General features: G+C 42.3%; 1 protein-coding gene across 2 annotated transcripts in view; it reads left to right on the forward strand.

The window, feature by feature from the left end:
• The first annotated feature begins 850 nt into the window (after positions 1-850).
• Positions 851-19,788, forward strand: part of LOC138620888 (E3 ubiquitin-protein ligase SH3RF3-like) — a 99,487-nt gene continuing 80,549 nt past the window's right edge. Inside the window, exon 1 of one of the 2 annotated variants that reach the window (XM_069698505.1) lies at positions 851-1,595. In XM_069698505.1, coding sequence (XP_069554606.1) covers positions 1,182-1,595 — 414 coding nt within the window. In that variant the 5' untranslated portion in view covers positions 851-1,181. The remainder of the gene's footprint in view (positions 1,596-19,788) is intronic. The other variant, XM_069698504.1, reaches the window with a different exon arrangement.

Below are 19,788 nucleotides of genomic sequence, written 5' to 3' on the forward strand. Positions count from 1 at the left end.
ACAATACTATACAAGACACTTTTTGATGCATTTTTTTTACAACCATAATCCTATATAATCCCCTATGAAACTAAAATGATTGTTTTTGTATATATTGTTTTTATTTTTACCTGTAGTAATTACAATAATGGCCAATGATAGTTTTGTTCTGTATGATGTTTGTTTTTTTGTTTTTTTAACCGTGTGTGAGGTTTGATTTGGAATCGAATGTGTTTTTGTTTTTTTTAAGTTTTGAGAAAAAAATTGTAATATATAGGTTCATGTTAAAAAACAAACATGGTATTAACCACCAGATGTCGCCACAACCCCCTCCCCCTCACCGCCACACAGAGCCGTCAGGTAAATGTCGTTACTGAGGTAATCAAAAGGATGTCCACTCCTGTCAGGAACGCGTAACACTGAAAGACAGCATATAAATTGATACCAAGTCGAGATTTTTTTTTTTCCCTTCTATACTACTCGGTGCTTCCTGAGAATATAAGCTGCGTTTCCACAGAAAGCAAACAAAATGAAACTTTCCGTGACTTCCAGCAAAACCAGAGTCTTTGAATGCTGTATGAGGATTTAGAGAAGTGACGCGCCAAGAATGTATTGTTTATGATTGGTAGGCTGCTTGAGTTAAACTGTCTGTGGGGAGACGGCAGAAAAGCTTTCAGGCTGTCAGGTTTGACAGAAAGGTGTGACACCAGCTCCGTCTTTGCTTCTTAACCATCTTTGTGGAGGTGTGAGGAAGCTGGTTAGTAATCTCATCTCACCGAGGAGCTGTGGAGCTCGCTCGCTCGCGCGCGCGCGCGCTCGCGCTTTCTCTCTCTCAATCTTTATCAATCTGTCTGTGGTGCGTGAGCGCGCGCCGATCAGAACTGCGGCGCGCGAATGATGATGATGATGAGAGCGTGACCTCACCGCTTTCTGCACAGCTGCTGGAGAGAGGGGGAGACGCGCGCAGAGCCGAGCGGAAAACAGAAACACGTTGAAGGAGCCGCGGAGAAGTACCGAGCAGCGGGGGGGGGGAAAACATTCACAACACAGGGGGAAAACTGCTCGACACGAGGGGAAAACGTCGCGGGGCGTCCGTGGGCTGCTTCCCTCCGGTTCGCTTCCCAGAATGTTCTGTGTCCCCGGTTCGTTTCCACGGTACGCGAAACAGTCGCCGCGGCGTCCCCACTGACACCGAAGCCCAGATGCTCACCCTCTCTGCCGATATGGACGATTCTTCGTCGCTGCTGGATCTGCTGGAGTGCTCGGTGTGCCTGGAGCGCCTGGACACCACGGCCAAGGTGCTGCCGTGCCAGCACACCTTCTGCCGCCGCTGCCTGGAGAACATTGTTAGCTCCCGGAACGAGCTGCGCTGCCCGGAGTGCCGCATCTTAGTGGACTGCGGGGTGGACGACCTGCCTGCCAACATCCTCCTGGTTCGCCTCCTGGATGGTATCAAGCAGCGGCCCCAGAGAGGAAGCGGAGGAGGAGTAGGAGTCGGCGGCAGGCAGTCACTACCCGGGGGCTTGCTGCAGGGGTACGCAGCCGGGATATCCGCCTCTCCTCCGGGCACTGCGATCAGAGAGCTGCCCGTAGCCACCAGGAGCTCTCCTGTAAAGGTTGGTCACTTCCCTGTTATCCACGTTATGTGTCTGTGTATCTCAGTAGAGCACTTAAAGACAACAACACTTTTTTAAACATATGACATTTTCTGAATGGTCAGCTCGGCGGCACACAAAACACAACTTTGAGATTGGATCCCACTGCACGCTGCATGCTGCTCGGTGAAGTAGCCGAATCTGGTGGAGGAAGATTTGGAGTGTGAAAAATTCCTCACTGTTTGGATGTTTTACTGAAAATGGGGAACAGTGTGTTCAGCGTGCTCAGTTTGCCAGCTGCTTTGGTTAGATTCGTCCACGGCGTCCTGGATGTTCACACGGGGACAGTGATTGCAGCACAGACCGTTTGATAAGTGGGATGAAGAACAAACTTGGAGTCCAAGTGATGGAACATGGATGGTAACAGAGAAAGGGAAAGCATTGCACCCTCATGGTCTTGACGACCCATTAAAGCAGAAGTGCTTTGCTGTGGTTTGCTCATACTGTTACAGATGACTGATTTATTGTGTTATCATAACAAGGGTGCCTTTCCTGTGTTGCCGCTGAGGTATATAATTAAACTGAACTGACTTAGCATGAGAGGAAGACTGATAGATGTACTGTGAAGTCAGACTGAAAGGGTCACTGGTCAGTGCTTCAGTACTCCTGGTGGAGTCCAGTTTCCCACATGCGGCAGCATTGTGAGGTTTTCTAACCCACACTCGGTGGGAGAGGAATGGAGAGCCTTGTTTACTTCAGTGCATCCGATGCATTGTCTCGTGGCTGCAATGTGGCAGTGAGACAGCAAAGTCTGATATCGTCAGCACTGAGCGGCAAAAATCTTGATTGCCATTTTGCCTTCGGCTGGAATTTAAAATCTGGAAAAACTTCTGGCTGTTGAAGTGAGATAGAAATGCCTGGTCTCAGAGGAATCAAGATTGTCTGCTGCTACATCCCAGGCTGCAATTAACTCTTTGTTTTTGTACAAATACATAAAAGGCTTGAAAAAGCCTGAATTTGAATCGAAATTCAATTTAATTGATTTAATGTGGGTTACATTACAGTCAGTGGCTAATGTGTGTCTGTGAAACAGCTGCTCAGGACATTGAAATCATAAAATACAACATGTGATGCTCCCATGAATATATGCGTAGTCCTTGAAATGTCCAAACATGTCAATTAATTGGACCAGCAGCCAGAAAACAAAAATCATTGAATACTCAATATACAATGATATAAAACGGAAATGGAAGCAGTTTCTCGTTTACGAAGAGCTGTTAGTTGTATCTTGGCAAACACTGGATTCCTGTGAAATTCATGACCTTTCCCGGGACAAGCTGCAGTCAACTTCATCCCATTAACAGAGCTTTTCTTGTTTTTCTTTAAAGAAAGACAAGATTTCCAGACTCGCTTCTTCATGTCGTAACATGTTAAGATGGATATAATGTATTTGTCTAAGGTTAGCTTGTGTTATGTGCCTGCTGATTTGTGCTCCAGAATTTCTCAGAGTTGGAGTGCACGGCGCCGGTCGAGGGCGAAGTGTGTTCATGTTTCCTCTGACTTTAACGATGTCCCCAGAAAGAGTGAAGCAGCGAATATTCAGGCAAATAAAGGCATTTCCATGAGCTTCCCCACCCCCTCCTACTCAGTGCTTATCAGGGGAGCTAGCCATTGATTGAGGCAGTGGAGCGCTTTGGTGTGATGAAGTGCAGCAGCACTGAGCGGTCACTCGTTCATGGCGATGAACAGGAATCCAAACCCCGAGTGACATTTCCACTAACACTTAAGACTCCATTTCAGTTCCCACATTAAACTTTAGCGGTTCCTACAGGGCAATTTGGAAGCATGGTACGTACAGAAAAATCACAAAAGAGACATGTGGTTATGTGGGCTTGCATTATAGTAATGTGTTTGTATTGAAACTGTAGAAAATGCATTTGTATACTTTAGAATTAAAATAGTTTGGACCCAAATGCTTGTATTTAAGTGACATCTGTACAGTTTGCACTGGAAATGATGAAATCAGAAAATGTTAGATTTTTACTCTTAGCTGTTAATGACTCAACTAATAAAGTAATCACCTGATTACTTCAGCACAACTCATATGGTTTTCAGAAGCTGTGTGACTGAAACAGTCGCACACATTTCAAAAAAACATACACAATGCGCCCTCATTTCTTAGTTGTGGCCAGTCTGTGCTTGTTTAGGGCCCCATGGGGAGAGCACTCCACTGTGGACGTAGCTTTTATTACCAGCGAACACACACACACACACACACACACACACACACACACACACACACACACACACACACACACACACACACACACACACACACACACACACACACACACACACCTATAACCCATTACCCCCTGCAATCCCCCTGCAGTCACTTTGCCCTAGTCTCTTCCATGCTCTCCTGGGACCGAGGCTTGGTGATGAAAGTGTGAATTAATCTCCTTTAACAGTGGGATGTAAATGTGTGTGCGCGTGTGCGTGTGTGCGTGTGCGCGCGTGTGTGTGTGTGTGTGTGTGTGTGTGTGTGTGTGTGTGCGCGTGTGTGTGTGGATACACATCCTCCTGCACACAAAAAGCAGGGTTCTTTCGAAGGGAGTTAAACCTGTCTTTAAGTGACACAGTAGTGCAGTCGGCTACTACCACAAATGCACCGACAGTTTATGAAGGAGTCAAAAAGGTGACACAAAACACTTTATATCAGGTATTAAGGGTTGTAGATGAGAATGAATGGGTTGCTATGGAAATGGAAGAAGAGGCAGGCATGCTGAGTCAGCAGTAAGACCAGCTCATCCCCCCGCTGTTTGGGCTCTTTGAGCCTCTCTTGCCGCCTGTGTGCTTTGTCCAGTTATCAAGTTTATCAAGGTTGATAATGCTTGGCCAGTCACTGTGTGAAATTAAGTTCTCAGAAACAACTTGCCAATGGACAATGAAGTACAATACCTGCTAACAATAATCTTCTTGGATTAAATATTTTCATTTGACCTTTTCAAAGTTATTTACTGTGCTGATTCCGTTACTCGGTCAAGCATTCAAATGATGAGTTGCTTTTCTTGATCTTGGTTTTTGCTCTTACTTCAAAGGAGAAATATTGAGCCTGTTTGCATTTGATGGTTTTGGCAACGCCTTAACTCGTCCTTCAGTTGTTGCGTCATACATCAGCTGTTGCAGAGATGATTTGACAATCTTTCCCCATATTCACAGCTAGCAGTGTGAGGACACAAACTGTATACAAACAAAAGAGGTGTTTTAACAGCGTTACAATGGTGTTTAAACTAAGTGGGGCTGGAAAACACTTGTGTGAAAATTAATATTTGACATTTTTATGCCTTCACGCTGGAAGAAGCTTTGGCCGGAGGCATTATGGTTTCAGTTTGTCCGGAGAACACGATATCTCAAAAAATGCCTCGAGGGAATTTCTTCAAATTTGGCACAAATGTTTACTCGATCCCAAAAATGAACTGACCTGATTTAGTTTTTCAAAGGTTAAAGGTCAAAGTGACCTCACATGTGTCCCATATTTGTAAATGCAAAATTTCAGGAATGCTGTGAAGGAATTTCTTCAAATGTGGCACAAACATTCCCTTTTCAAGAATAAACTTGTACAATTTTGGTGGTCAAAGGTCAACGTGACCTCAGAAAAATTATTCGTGGCCATAACTCAATAATTCATTTGCTAATTATGACAGAATTTCACATAAATGTCTAATAGGGAAAATTATGATGGTATCAGAAAGTTCAATTTCACTATGACATCATAATGTTCTGCAAAACCCTTTTTCAAATTTTGAGTGTCCACCTCTAAACTGCAGTGATTGTGTGTGCTGTGGGTTTGAAGATGCGTGAATCATCCACATTTTCAAATTCATAGCTTTTTGCAGCAACATTCATATGTAAAGCGTTGTCTACTGTCATGGTAACAATTTGTCTGGACAGACATGGACCTATATTGCATATACTTGCCTGGTTGGTGGAGGGATATAGCCGTGAGGCGGTAATTCTGGTTTTTAACCAATCTCAGTTTAGTCTCCCTGTCAGTCAACAGTCAGTGCTGTTTGACCACATGATGATACTCAGTCATGGCACTGTTTTATCATATTTTCAGTTCTGACTGTAATGCTGTTGATCAATGTTGTTTCGTACCAAATCCTCATTTGGATTTTTGACATGGGCAATAAGGCAAATAGCAAATGTTGACAACAAATACTACCTATATTTTCAGACATGCAGTCTGCTGGTCATTTGTCATAAACAACAGAATACGTTTTTCCAATTTTCCCTTTGGAAAATATCAATGTTGAATCGTAGGTTTGATTATTATAGAGGGCTTTAGTAGCATAGCAATATGTAATACTCCTCAACTCCTTGGCTTTTCAATGCCCAATTTAATTATGATGTTCTTGTTACAGCTGCCAACTATTTTATGATTCTAGTCCTGTTGGCCTGTGTGTTTGTTAGCTGGATTTCCTCAAAATGTGTCATTGTATTTCAATTAAATTTGGAGTATTAGTCTATAATACAAAGATATTTTAAGAAGGGCATTTTTCAGTGTTTTCTCTATTTCTTCATGAAGTACTGCACCTTCTGCTGCACACTGATCCATTGTTTCAATAATCAGGCTCTAATAGATTTTTTAATTACTAAATTAACACATTTTGAGGATTATAGACGCTTGGTGGAAGTAGCCACGCTCCAAGTACTATCCAGTTCACGTATTTTGTTTCTGTGTTTACAAGAAAAAAAACACTTTAAATTGAGTCGACTTCTTGTTTCAGCAGCGGTCTAATCCCACATGGGATTCCTGAACAATCATGGCCCTGGATAAGAGGAAAAAATAGCGGGGAATACATTGGGATAGTCTCATTTTTTTTCACCGCACAGGGTGCATCATATTTTCTTTTAGAATAATGTGTTGCAGTAAATATCCCATACTGCAAATAACTAAACCTTCAGACGATAAAAAAAAAAAAAAACACTTCACATCAGCTCACATGCAAAAGTAGACACCTGTTTGATGCAAAGCCTTTTGCACTGATTTGATCAGAAAGTTTCCAGTTGCAAAGTTTGAAGACAGGAAAATATATGAGACAACATACTGTATAGCTGAAGCATTAAAATGTTACGGAGCACAGTGGTGGATGACTCTCACTGATTCATTCATTTTTACTGAGTTTCTACCGGCATGTTGGCCCTGGCAGGTATATGTCCTCTCGGAGTATATTGTTTTTGGAGAACAGGGAGGTTTATGGATTACGTGGTGTCTATTTTACACCTCAGTGACTAACCAAGGTTCCTGTTTGGCATTCCTGATCTATCTGTCTGTTCATCCATCATCCATCTGTCTATAATAGATTTTGTCTGAGAAGGGATTATCTTTGTTCCCTGTGTTCAAACCTTCTCATAGACACCCGGTGCACAACTGATTGATCATCAAATATTTATTCACAGCAGCATACCCATCATATCAGAGGGAAACCTGATGTTATTGCCTCTGAACACAGTTTTATCATCAACTACTACTCTGAATGACAAGTATTCATGCATAGTTGTCTGCTGTTTACTCTCAGCCCATCCGATTTCCATCAAAGCAGTGTCACAAAGATCCCAACCCTTGATCATCTCTCTCACCTGTACTTACCTGCGGTTGTTATGCTGACGCCCTAAGGTTGCCGTGGCAGCACGGTGCGACAATGACGCTACCTGCTTTCATCCCCAGGGTGAGACATGGGTTTGCCCTGTCATTTCCAAGGATTAGGCAGGCCTTCCAAAAAGGAAATAGTCTGTTCGCAGTCCCTGTAATGATCCTTGTTGCCTCTTTTTGTCTTTTGCATTGCAGTGTACCAGGGACTAACACACACACACACACACACACACACACACACACACACACACACACACACACACACACACACACACACACACACACACACACACACACACACACACACACACACACACACACACACACACACACACACACACACACACACACACACACACACACACACACACACACAAACCGAACTCTAAAACCAAGTCTTTCAACAACACAATGCCATTTGAAGAAGTAAATCTGACCTAAATGTCCTTACTGTCAAAAAGTCCCTCCTAACAACAATAAAACTCTAACTCAAAACAAAAAAATGCAAAAGCACACACCCACTCATTTCCTGCTCCCCAGCTGCACGCACACACACACACACACACACACACACACACACACACACACACACACACACACACACACACACACACACACACACACACACACACACACACACACACACACACACACACACACACACACACTCACTCACCAAATTTTGCATGCACAATTATTCACTTTCATTAATGTTACAAACTGCTGAACTCTGCAGTAAACAACAAGCTCTTAGTCATCACCTTCACATCATCCCCTCACTTCATAAATACTGAACGAAGGCCTGACACATACCTTACCGTGAGCACTCACACAGCTACACAGACACACACACACAGTTTGTCTTCTCAAGCCTTGGAATATCTCTTTGGACCCATTTCTCTCCATTTTCCCCGCATGTACGGTAGATGTGTGTGTGTGTGTGTGTGTGTGTGTGTGTGTGTGTGTGTGTGTGTGTGTGTGTGTGTGTGTGTGTGTGTGTGTGTGTGAGAGCACACACTCGCGCAAACACATTTTTTTCCCCCTCTGTCGCTCTTTACTCATTCTTTCTCATCTTCTTCTCACTTTTCCTCAGATTCTCATGTAAAGAGCATGTAATTAATTTCAATGTAACCACATAATGAAGCTTCCCCCAACACACACACACACACACACACACACACACACACACACACACACACACACACACACACACACACACACACACACACACGCGCGCATGCATCGGAGATCTTGAAAAATACGCATTTGTGTGTGTGTGTGTGCGCGCGCAAGTTTGTCTGAATGCGAGCTTATAGCATGCATTCATCTATTTCCATGCTTATATGTTTGTTTACCAATTCCGCACCATTGGATATTGAATGGTATGCAGTGAAGCTGCCCACAAACTGTATTCAGCATCCTATAGTTAAAAGCATCTTCATGCCAAAATATGTTGTGGTAATGTTTCCTCCACAATTTGATTCATGTCCGCCTGGAACACCATTTTCTCTTTTTCTCCTTTCAAAATGCGTGGCGTGACTAAACTGCTGGTCCTCATTATTGTCAGAACGTGGTTCATCTGTGCACACTGGTGGTAGATGCTCCACCTTGGAGGAATTGTAGTTTCACAGATGGATGCCATATTTGTTAGGAACTCCAAAAAGCAGGGTGGAACCTTTGACTGTATGTGAAAGAGGACGTAGCTTCAGGGTCCAAAAGATTTGGCCAATGTGGAAGTGCCATAAATTGCCCTGTTTTTGGGGGCGTGTCTGTTTGATTGACAGGCCTGTGGTGCAGTCAGCTTTCCGCGATTGGTGGGCAGAACGTGACGTCATCGGGTTTCCAATCAGATCAAATCAGATCTGTCGCTTGCTCCCCCCTAGCTTGTAAACATAGTAATTGGGGCTTCGAGGCGAACTGCAAGGGTGTCAGTTTGACGGCCATCATGACCCATAGTTCCAAAACTCTACAATAAAAAAAAACTGGATATCCAACATAATTCTCACATCAAAATTCTTACTGATGGTTCCAGCACCTTCGCTAAGATTCAGCCGGGTGGGTTGGTGGTCTGTCTGCATCGTAAAAATACTTAATTCACAGAATTAATCAAAACAAAGTTTTAATAGATTCACTGGAAACTTGTGTATTTTCTGTCGTAAACAGAACAGAACTCTTTAGAGTAAAATGTTTTCATTCTTAATAAACAATTGTAAAAGTTTGATTCTGGTCGGACTTGTGGTGTCAAGTGGTTTGCTAGACATGTAGACAGCTTTGACTACTATAATATACCATATTGACAAAAAACAAAACCAGCTGCAGTATGTCACCCATTAAATACTTTCTTTATATAACAGTGTTGTCCTATTTACATGTGTCCATATTGCCTTGAATCAGTGTGATGTCATCTCGCGTGTCATCCTCGGCCCTGCCATCATCCAGCTAACTCGTATGTGGAGATGGACAGAGGTGGGTCAGATAAAGGATTGATGGATGAAGGCGTGGTGGCAGATGAGGGCAGTTTATAGCCCGGGAGATGTTGTAATGACTGTTTGTGTGTGTGTGTGTGTGTGTTGTTTAGTTTTTGGGGGGGTTTGATGCATAATGGGTGTTAAAGTCTAAACAAGCTTTGGAGCTTGACTGCTATTCCCACGGGCGTAGCCAGTTGCACAAATACACACATGAGCACACACATAGAAGTTAGGTGAAGGGTTAACCCCCTCACTGCTGGTCTTTTTGTTACTATGGAGATGAGAGGTTAAAAGTCACTGGCCACTGGTCAGGTCTTGACATTTCAGACAAAAGAATGGCGCCTTATTTTAACATGTATGCAATGAACATGTCGGTATTCTAGCATACCACATGTTAGACAAATATTTGTCGCTAAGAATCATTATATCATATATATCCATGATGTCTTTTATTTGTTGACATTTGAACTTTTCTATATCCCCTTCAGACATGTTTGAAGACATAAAAATGAACTGCTTATATTAATCATGTGATAAATTACATCTACTCCTTCTTCATCATATGCTGGCACAAATTCAAAACGAGCATTCATATTTTTCATAAAACAATAACATTTCTCAGTTTGAACATTTTATATGTTGTCTTTAGTCTATCTGCAAAGAAATATGGGTTCATGAGATTTGCAAATCATCGCATTCAGTTTTTATTTACATGTTACACAGCGTTCCAACTTTTTGGGGGAATTGGAGTGGTACAAAAGTGAGGAAAATGAAACGTGACATTTGAGTTTAAGTGAGTGAATGTGAAATTGGATGAGGTGTTAGCCTCACTTTGTGAATCATTCTTTTCGATAAGCAGTTTTATAGCTGACAGGGCAGAGCAACGATGTGTTCCACGTTGTGTGTTGCAACAATTCCATAATTAGCACACCATCTCGAATCCTGCCTGTCGTGGGCGGACATTTATGTGCTACTTCCTGGTGGGAAAGGCACAGCTTCTGTACTGGCATCACATTACATGGCTTCTGGCTCCTGAAACTGGCAACTTTCAAACCAAATCGGAGTTACCTCCTGCCGCCATCTGGGACTGCCAGTGTGTAAAATTACCCCAAGCAGCTTAAAACGGTCATTTATGATGTCTGAAAAGTGTTACGAGTCAAAGTGTGTGACTGCATGTAGTTTAGCAGCGTGCAATGCAACGTGTGTGTGTGTGTGTGTGTGTGTGTGTGTGTGTGTGTGTGTGTGTGTGTGTGTGTGTGTGTGTGTGTGTGTGTGTGTGTGTGTGTGTGTGTGTGTGTGTGTGTGTGTGTGTGTGTGTGTGTGTGTGTGTGTGTGTGTGTGTGTGTGTGTGTCTGTTCTAATAACAAATGATGTTCCACTGGTGATGTGCTTGAAGAAGTGGAACGGTTCTCTTGGGGGAAGAGATTTGTGGAAACACATTGTGGTTTCTCCAGGTGTCAGACTGTGCAGGGGTTGTTTTTGTGTGTGTGTGTGTGTGTGTGTGTGTGTGTGTGTGTGTGTGTGTGTGTGTGTGTGTGTGTGTGTGTGTGTGTGTGTGTGTGCGCGTGTGCGCGCGTGAGCTCATCCCTATGCCTGCGTGTCAATATGTTTCAGTTCCTTCCTGTCTTATTGCAAAAATGCCTCCTCCATCCTCCTCCATCCTCTTCCTCATCTTTCCTCTGTAATGGAGAGATGTTGAAATGCACCCACTACCCACTTTAGATTTGGCAGTAAACACAGTCTTGGCGAGAGTAAAGAAGAGATATCAGCGCACACACACTCACACTCGCACTCGCACTCACACATACATCTGAAGAGAGTTTGGAAACATGGCAGCGAATACAGGTCTTCCTTTTCATCGACCTGCTGTTCATTCTCACAGCTCTCGACTTCAATTCATCAGTAGTTGTGTTTATGGCTCTTTGTGAAATCATTCTTTTTCCCTCTTTTTTTTAATTTTTTTATTTCGCCCGTAGCTGATTGAACATCCTGAGGTAGTTTAGTTCCTTCTGCAGGATTTTCTTTATAAACTTCAGGTCAATTTGCTTTCTGAAATGCATCAGTTTGACTTTTTACTGCAGCAGTTTGAATGTGGTGGCCCTTTCAAAGTAAAGGCACCAAAACAAAACCGCAACATAAAGCAAACCCAACGTACTTCACATACTAGCTATTTAAATATGGATTTTATACATCAGAAAATAGTTTTGAATCACATCGCAAAGTGTAACTGTATTGGTGTTAAAATATGCATAATACGATAACAAACCCAGAAATACCAAGCATATATAACATCTATAATAGGATTAGCGTAGCGACTACAGGAATAATAAGTTCTAATTTAAAAAAAAATTATTGACTGCGGATGAATGTAATATTCTTTTTTTAATGTGTGCTGCATGCATATGAATTTTTAGGGGTCATATAAAAAACATTTGAGGTTATTTCGGGACACTGTGATCCACAATGTTCATGGCTGCAGTACAGCTGTGATCAGCTTTCCACCCTTACGTCTTTGTCCAAACATCCACTCCTGGCTCCAAGTGTGTGTGTGTGTGTGTGTGTGTGTGTGTGTGTGTGTGTGTGTGTGTGTGTGTGTGTGTGTGTGTGTGTGTGTGTGTGTGTGTGTGTGTGTGTGTGTGTGTGTGTGTGTGTTTGTGTGTGTTTTGTGTATGCATAAATACTACATGCGCATATTTGAATTGGCACATGCATACATGTGTGGTGTTTGGCGGTGGTTTTTGTCCGCACTTGCAGTAAATGAATGTTCTATATGTGAAGTATGCGTATAAATCTTCGCGTGCATGTGTTTGTGTTCCTTGGATGCTTTATGTTTTTAAGCAGAACGTCTCAGCCTTTTGGAGTGCTGGACTTATGTGTTTGTGCCTGTTCGTGTGTGTGTGTGTGTGTGTGTGTGTGTGTGTGTGTGTGTGTGTGTGTGTGTGTGTGTGTGTGTGTGTGTGTGTGTGTGTGTGTGTGTGTGTGTGTGTGTGTGTGTGTGTAGAGAAAGTTGAAAGGAAAGCGTCAAAACCTCGTGGCAGTTATGTAGGGAACTTTTGGCTTTGGGTCGTGTGTGTGTGTGTGTGTGCGTGTGTGCGTGCGTGCGTGTGTGTGTGCGTGTGTGTGTGTGTGTGTGTGTGTGTGTGTGTGTGTGTGTGTGTGTGTGCGTGCGTGCGTGCGTGTGTGTGTGTGTGTGTGTGTGTGTGCGTGTGTGCGTGTGTGTGTGTGCGCGCGCGTGCGTGTGTGTGTGTGCGTGCGCATAAGAGGGATCTGGTAGTTTTCTCCCCTCAGGACAGGGATTATGTAAGCAGAGAGAAGTGAGGTCAAATACCATCCTCCCTCCGGCTGCATTCTGTGTAGACTGGGAAGAATGGAAACACTGGCACAAACAAACTCCTCTGCCCCTTTAAGTGTAAAAGACCTTTACACTTTCCAGAGACATTTAGCTGACTGCCATAATCTCATGGACCGGCTATTTCACAACTTTACAAATCTGACCTTCGACCTGCCCGATCTTGCAATTAAGTGTCACTTTAAGAAATGAAGATTGAAGTGGAGGGGAAGAAAGAGAAGATGAGACATATCAACAGAGACCGGTTACCATAGCAACATGCACAGACCAGTCTGGAGCTCAACTTGACAAGCCTACAATACAAATGTAGTGTCTTCATGAAAAGAGATGTAGGGGTTGTTGTAATGAGGCTTTCCTGACATTTTGTACTTCAGACACATACATTTTATGACAATTGAATTTCAAACATGTCATTGGTTTAAAATGTACTGTAAAGGCTGGTACAGGCTGCTGTTGTCCTTGGCAGAGATTTCATTAGTGTATAGGGATTTTAATTAAGTTACCCTAATGTTGTAATGATTGAGTAGCAATTAATCACCATCAGACACCATAAGTAACTGGTAGGAAATTTGACCTACACGAATCATGTCACGCTGAGATGATTCAAGTAAAACACTGATTAGCCAAAGGGAAGAGGGAAAGCCGCTGATAAGTCCAGGTTTCTGTACAGTAGGCTAGATCATGATTTTGTCAACTTGAAGAAAAATGTCATGATAGTTACAGTATATAAACATGCAGTTTGTGCTCTTCTGTGGCACTACAATTTCAGTGCCGTTCATGTTCACCGACAGCTTGGCATTTATATTTTCTCAGGATGCACGAGAGCATGTGTGAGATCTTCAACAGGGTGCTCTGAAAAGTAGGAGAAGGTGTATTTACAGTAATCTGGCTGTTGCTGCTGTGTGGTTATCACTTCCACCTGCTAGCCAATATCGTGTGTAGAAATTACGTGTACAAATACAACATAACAACTCAACCGAACAGTAACTATGCTCTTGTGGCAGGTTTCCATTGGCACCCGTATGAAAATCGAGCATTTATACTGTCACTGTTGGCGGTTCGTGACTCGGTCTTCATCACTCTGACTTTTCTTCGTGACATTATACTGTTAGAGAAAAATGTCATCTTTGTTGTCGTATTGATTTCAGCCATGTCCCCCCAGCACTGACATGAGATCAGGCAGTGAACAGAAGTTTGGCCTTTAAAAGCATGCTAACACATGATTAATATCAGCACAAGTTTCAATTGATCCTTTTCTGTGAGTCAGAAATTGTCCAGACCTGATTCCATACGTTATTTCAGAAAAAGGGTTGAGCTAATTTACAGCCTCACAGTTTGTCAGCGTGTGATATTTTGCAGTCCCGTCTAGTCATTTAACCTGAGAAAACAACTCTGGCAACACTGTTCTCACTGCTTTACCCAACGTGAAGTCAGTGAGGTATTGAATTAATTTCAAGTTTGCAAAATGCAATGAAGCGCGCGCCGTTTCATCAACTCGAAGAGGCCTTGCAGGAGGATAATGTCAGTTTTCAGGGGCTGTTTTGAATAAGCTAGATGTTGACTCATATCGAGCTCAGAGCATCTCTGACATGACCAAACAGCAGAAAATACCTGTCATCAGCTGTCCTAGCAACCCCGTTGTTTGGGTTTATCTGTTGATGGGCGAGTGTTTGTGAATGTGTGTGTCAGTGACTCACTATCCTGTGCGAGTCGTATGGTTTGTGCCTTTGTGTCTGTGTATGCGCACTTATTTGTGTCAGGGAACTTCAGCTCCATCATCTCCACTCCACCTCATTTCCAGAGAGACAGATCAAGATGTTGCATTTATGATTCTGCTATGAATCATCTGTCTTTTCTCCTCTTGTGTCTCACATTCTGCCAAAGACGGTGACACTGTGGCCAAAAAAGGCCATCCTTCTCAATATCCTGAATGTTACTGTTTGTTGTGATACTCGATATGGCAAAGTAGTGATCTATCATGACATCTGTGCAACTGGAGGAGAAAATGAAAAAGCAAAATCATATTAAGTGCATGGTGAAATGCAAAGCAATAAATTACAGAATATAAAATAGAGGGAGTCAAAATATTAAATATAACAAAATGTTAAAATGCACATTATATACAACTTGTATACAAATACAAATGGAATAGTATTACATTTAACTGAAATAAATAAACTAAACTAAACTTAACAAAACTAAACTAAACAACAGTGCAACAAATTAAACAAAACAAACAACCAACAGTTGAACGGTGTTACTGAAGTGTGATTGATTTGGCCAGAGGTCATTTATTGAACAGTGTGATCGCAGTGGGCAGGAACGATGTCGTGTATCGGTCCTTGTGACAGCGGAGCCGGAGGAGTCTATTGGAGAAAGTGCTGCGCTGTCCCTGCAGTAGGTGGTGGAGAGGGTGGTCCGGGTTATCCACTATGGATAATGTATTGGATTTCCTATGCCACGTAGCGATAATAAATCCCTTTATTTAACTGGAACAAATGTTGTCAGTCTTTGAACTGAAAGTTAGTGTTCTCTCTGAATGCTAAAGTCCTCAGCGTCTCGCTCTGCCGCCGTGCATCCCTGTCATCTTTTATACGTTTCATTTCTTCCTCTCTCTGCTCCCTCTGTTTCATTACTCTAATCTCTGTCTTTGACTGATGTTTGTCCACTCAGAGAGGGACTCCCAGAGAATGATTGCAGCCACTTCTCCACTCAGCTCTCCATTCATTCTCCCCATTCGTCCTCAGACCGTTGGAAGAGGTCCAAACTCACCTCAGGCTTCCTTCGCCCGGTTCTGCCAGCTCTATTAAAACACCATAGGTCATCATGCGGCTCTCTGGCACAAGCTGCCATCGGGAAATCACATAGTTATACAAACGACTGACATTGGAAATACTGCGTAAAACAGCCTTGTAGCTGCGGGGCCATCGGGTATTTTCAAGTTTAAGAAATTGGGATTCGATTGGATATTTGAGTTTTTTTTTTTTTTAGCCACAGACAATCGAGCAGTCCTTCAGATGAGTGGTGCTTTTGTGGTCTTGACACTGCACCTGTGGGAAAACATTGTTTGCAACGTGTCTATGGTGTCTTTCCCACTGTCGGTACAAGTTCTTCTCTACTCACTTTTAATACCAGGTGCTTTTCTGGATTTTGTTTTCCACTACAGATAGTAAGCAAAATCTCTCGAACTACTTTAACCACATCTTGAACGCAACACGCGCTCGCTGGGTCCTTTTGTTGGCTTTCAAACAGAAGGACATCTGCTCTTGGTGTGATTTTTATGGGTTGACATTTATCCATTATTCCATTAAAATGAAAAAGAAATGCACCAGCTACAGTAGCTTGGCTAGTTGTAATGGAGTGTCTGTGCAGGATGTCCCGTGACTCAGATGCATTGAAGCAATTCCCCCACACAGCAGTCTGCGGTGGTCTCACTTCTCCCTGTAGTATCAACTCGGCTCATTTGGAACCTCGACGGAGGTGATACCAACAATCTTACCAGGTATCAGGTATTTTACACAACGTTGGCCCATCGGAAAACCGCAAAGCAACAGAGAAGAGCGAGTACCAGCAACGAGAAAGTTGGCTTATGACACTTCACTGTCATCCTCATCTTTTGATCTGGAAATGCCGGGCATTGTGTCAGAACTGGCTTTGGATACATTTACTTCCTCTTCTTCACTATCATGATGACCATTAAGACATGACTTTTGTTGTTATTGTTGTCGTCCCTATAAAAGGCTTCTTGTTTGCTGTTGTCCTCCCCTGCCTTTCTCAAGCACCAACATTTGTTTTTGCTGCACCCTCCTCTGACTCTGCACAATTTGTCATGTGGTTCAACTCAGCTTAGTGGTGTGTTAATGCAATGTCTGGAGAAATTAGGAGTGCCTTGTTGCAGGCAAATCAATCTCCGAGTGTGAAAAGACTACAAATTGGATTGGTGCCGAGGCTGATCTGTTTTGTGGAGGAACATGATTTTAAGGGGTTAAACAGAAGTTGTTGTTTTTTTTTAAAAGCAGGCAGCTGCCTGCACAGAGTAATCAATAACAATCTATTGCAATATTACTCTTCACATGGCGATGGAATGTTTGAAATAATTATGCACGTTTCTCTAAATTGAACCCGTAGACTGAAAAATGTGGAAATTGTCTCCTTCTTTGAGTGTTGAGGTGGATTGGTTGCCATAATGGCAGCATTAAATGGATGCATTATCGTCTCCTGAGTAGCTGCTAAAATCATTTTATATAATCATACAGTATAGTGTTATATCAGTCTCACACACTTGAGAACTGCAAGAGAAAAGATGTTCCATCCAGACAAAAACTATTTCAGATGTTTGGAAGGAAATCATCCATACTCAGACGAAGTGAGAAAAAAAAGTATTGTCAACTGTCAATTTTAAAGAAATTATTTACATAAATTGTGGTGACCTGAGCTTTCATAAAACCTTTTACCCAACTGTAGCTCCTACTTTAAATGAAATTTGTTCCACACCATCTTGAGCTGTACAGTCATGCCCCAGTTCCACCGCCATGCCATCATGTCCCAGAACTTATTTATTATTATTTTCTTTTTCAGGCAACCAAGACTAAAAACTGGGCTAAAACTGAGCGTAACGATGAACACACATTTTATGTGGATCATCATAGTTACTCCCCCCTCCCCACCCGGTCTTCAAAGAGACTGGCGATGGTTGTGATGGCAGCATTAATCAACTGGGTGGAAATTTGCTGGAGAGCCACAGGAGATACTGGCAGTGTAGCAAAAACTGGGGCAGTGTCAGACCCTGCAGCCACGGCTTTCCCTTTTCCTCTCTGAAAACACATTCTTTCATACATTAACCCCGTTTCTCTCTTCATCAACACGCTCCGCCTTCGTATCTCACCCTCCTTTACCCCTCAACCCTCTCTTCCCAGTATCAAAGCTGTACCCACTTCCATTATGCTACTTGGCAACGACATTGTTCTTAAAGTGATATATAATTGCAGGTAATGTTGGCGGAGCACGAGAAATGAATTAAAAATCAATTGATGTCAGCTCTGTACTATAAGAGGATGGAAACCTACAACCGCAGAAGCTGCTTTGACACCAGATTTGCAAGCTATTAGTTTGAAGATTACACAACAGAGGACACTGAAATACCAGAATGCAATATGACAGTGCCGTGCAAAAAAACCCAACCAAGATAATACCTCAATTGCAAATCTAGATTTACTACAAGGTTGTGAGACAATCAAACGTAGTGATATTGTGCAACATAGCAAAATGTTTCCTGCAGCGGTGTTGTTATTGTGTTCGCTCTAATTTGTGAATATACGAACAATCATTTGTATTTGTACTTTTTCAAATCATACAGACTTCAGATTCGTAATTTAAAAAAAAAAAAATTTCAACCTGTGACTGATAAGTACATTTTGGGTGACTCATTGTGCCTTTATTTAGTTTTATTAGCTTGACACAGAAAATACATTTTGTTTGTCAAAGGTTTGTTAGAGCAGTGATACAAGGAATGCAGAGATGAGATAACTTGTTAATGCCTTTGCGCAGATTTCCTACACAGCAGCTTTGAGGCTTTCCCTTTCAGCTGAAGGCACCAGTGTTTCTCTAAAGTCACTAATTTGAGTGGTTTACATTTTCAGAGTACAGTTGTACAACCCTGATCCGCTCCCTGTATATACAGTACATTCACACACTCATGTGCTCCTGTGCCAATCAAATTATCTCCGGTTTCAGCAAAGTCTGGCAGTTTATGCATCAAAGATAATCAGGAGCCTTGGAAATACTCTTCTGTCATCCAAGGCCAAAATGTTCCTGAGTTGGATCCGCCAGAGGGAAGCACGCTTTCAACTGTAAGATGCTGTAATTGGTTGTTTCTCTGTCAATCAACTGGTCCCTAACCCTAATCCTAGCATCAACCCTCCCACAACATAACAACCAATTACAGGCAGAGGATCCCTCCCGCTGATCCAATCTAGCACCAGCCTACACAGATATTGTAACTATATACAGGGATGATTACCGGAGAGTTACGTTGTAAGTTTCAGAATGATGAGACTGATGATGAGCAAATTAAAAATATTATATAAATTGTTGGGTTTTGACAAACAGAAGTGTAAACAATCTAGTCTTTTTCTCATTTTGCCATGACTGACATAATAATGCATGTAGATACGGTAAGATTTTAACCTTGATGATCATATAAACAAAAAAGAGAAGACAAAAAAAAGACCAAAAAAAAACACTTTTGCTTTTTGTTTTATTTGTTGTATGATAATGTACACAAGTAAGTTGTGAAAATTCTCATGAAAATCATGATGATGAATAAAAAATAGGACATCCTTTGTCCTTGCCAGCATAATGCACTGTTCTGTATTTCATCTTGCGACACTGCACTTCCTGGCCAAGTTTCCTCTTAAGCTCTGCAAGCTCTCAGTGCGTCGAGGTGGGAGAGAGAACTGCTTTTCCAGGGAAAGAGAGGAGCTGATGTTACGGTTACCATGATTACCTAACACACACACTGACCGTGTGTGATAATGTTATCCTGTTCACACGCTGCACACCTGCAGCCATGAAAAAAACAAGAGTAGTCAGACAAACTTCCAACCAAAATGAGTGCAAAAAAAAAAAAGAAAAAAAAGAAGTCCCCTGTATTCCACTGTATTACCATTTAATAATATCATGGAAATAAACCCAGATGTAGTGCTTGCTTATTTGGCTGCTATCCACAGTTTTGCTTTG

This window comes from Brachyistius frenatus, unplaced genomic scaffold (assembly GCF_029030835.1).
Source record: "Brachyistius frenatus isolate BFR_SWC_R1_liver_20210118 unplaced genomic scaffold, ASM2903083v1 Contig_27, whole genome shotgun sequence".
NCBI lineage: Eukaryota > Metazoa > Chordata > Actinopteri > Embiotocidae > Brachyistius > Brachyistius frenatus.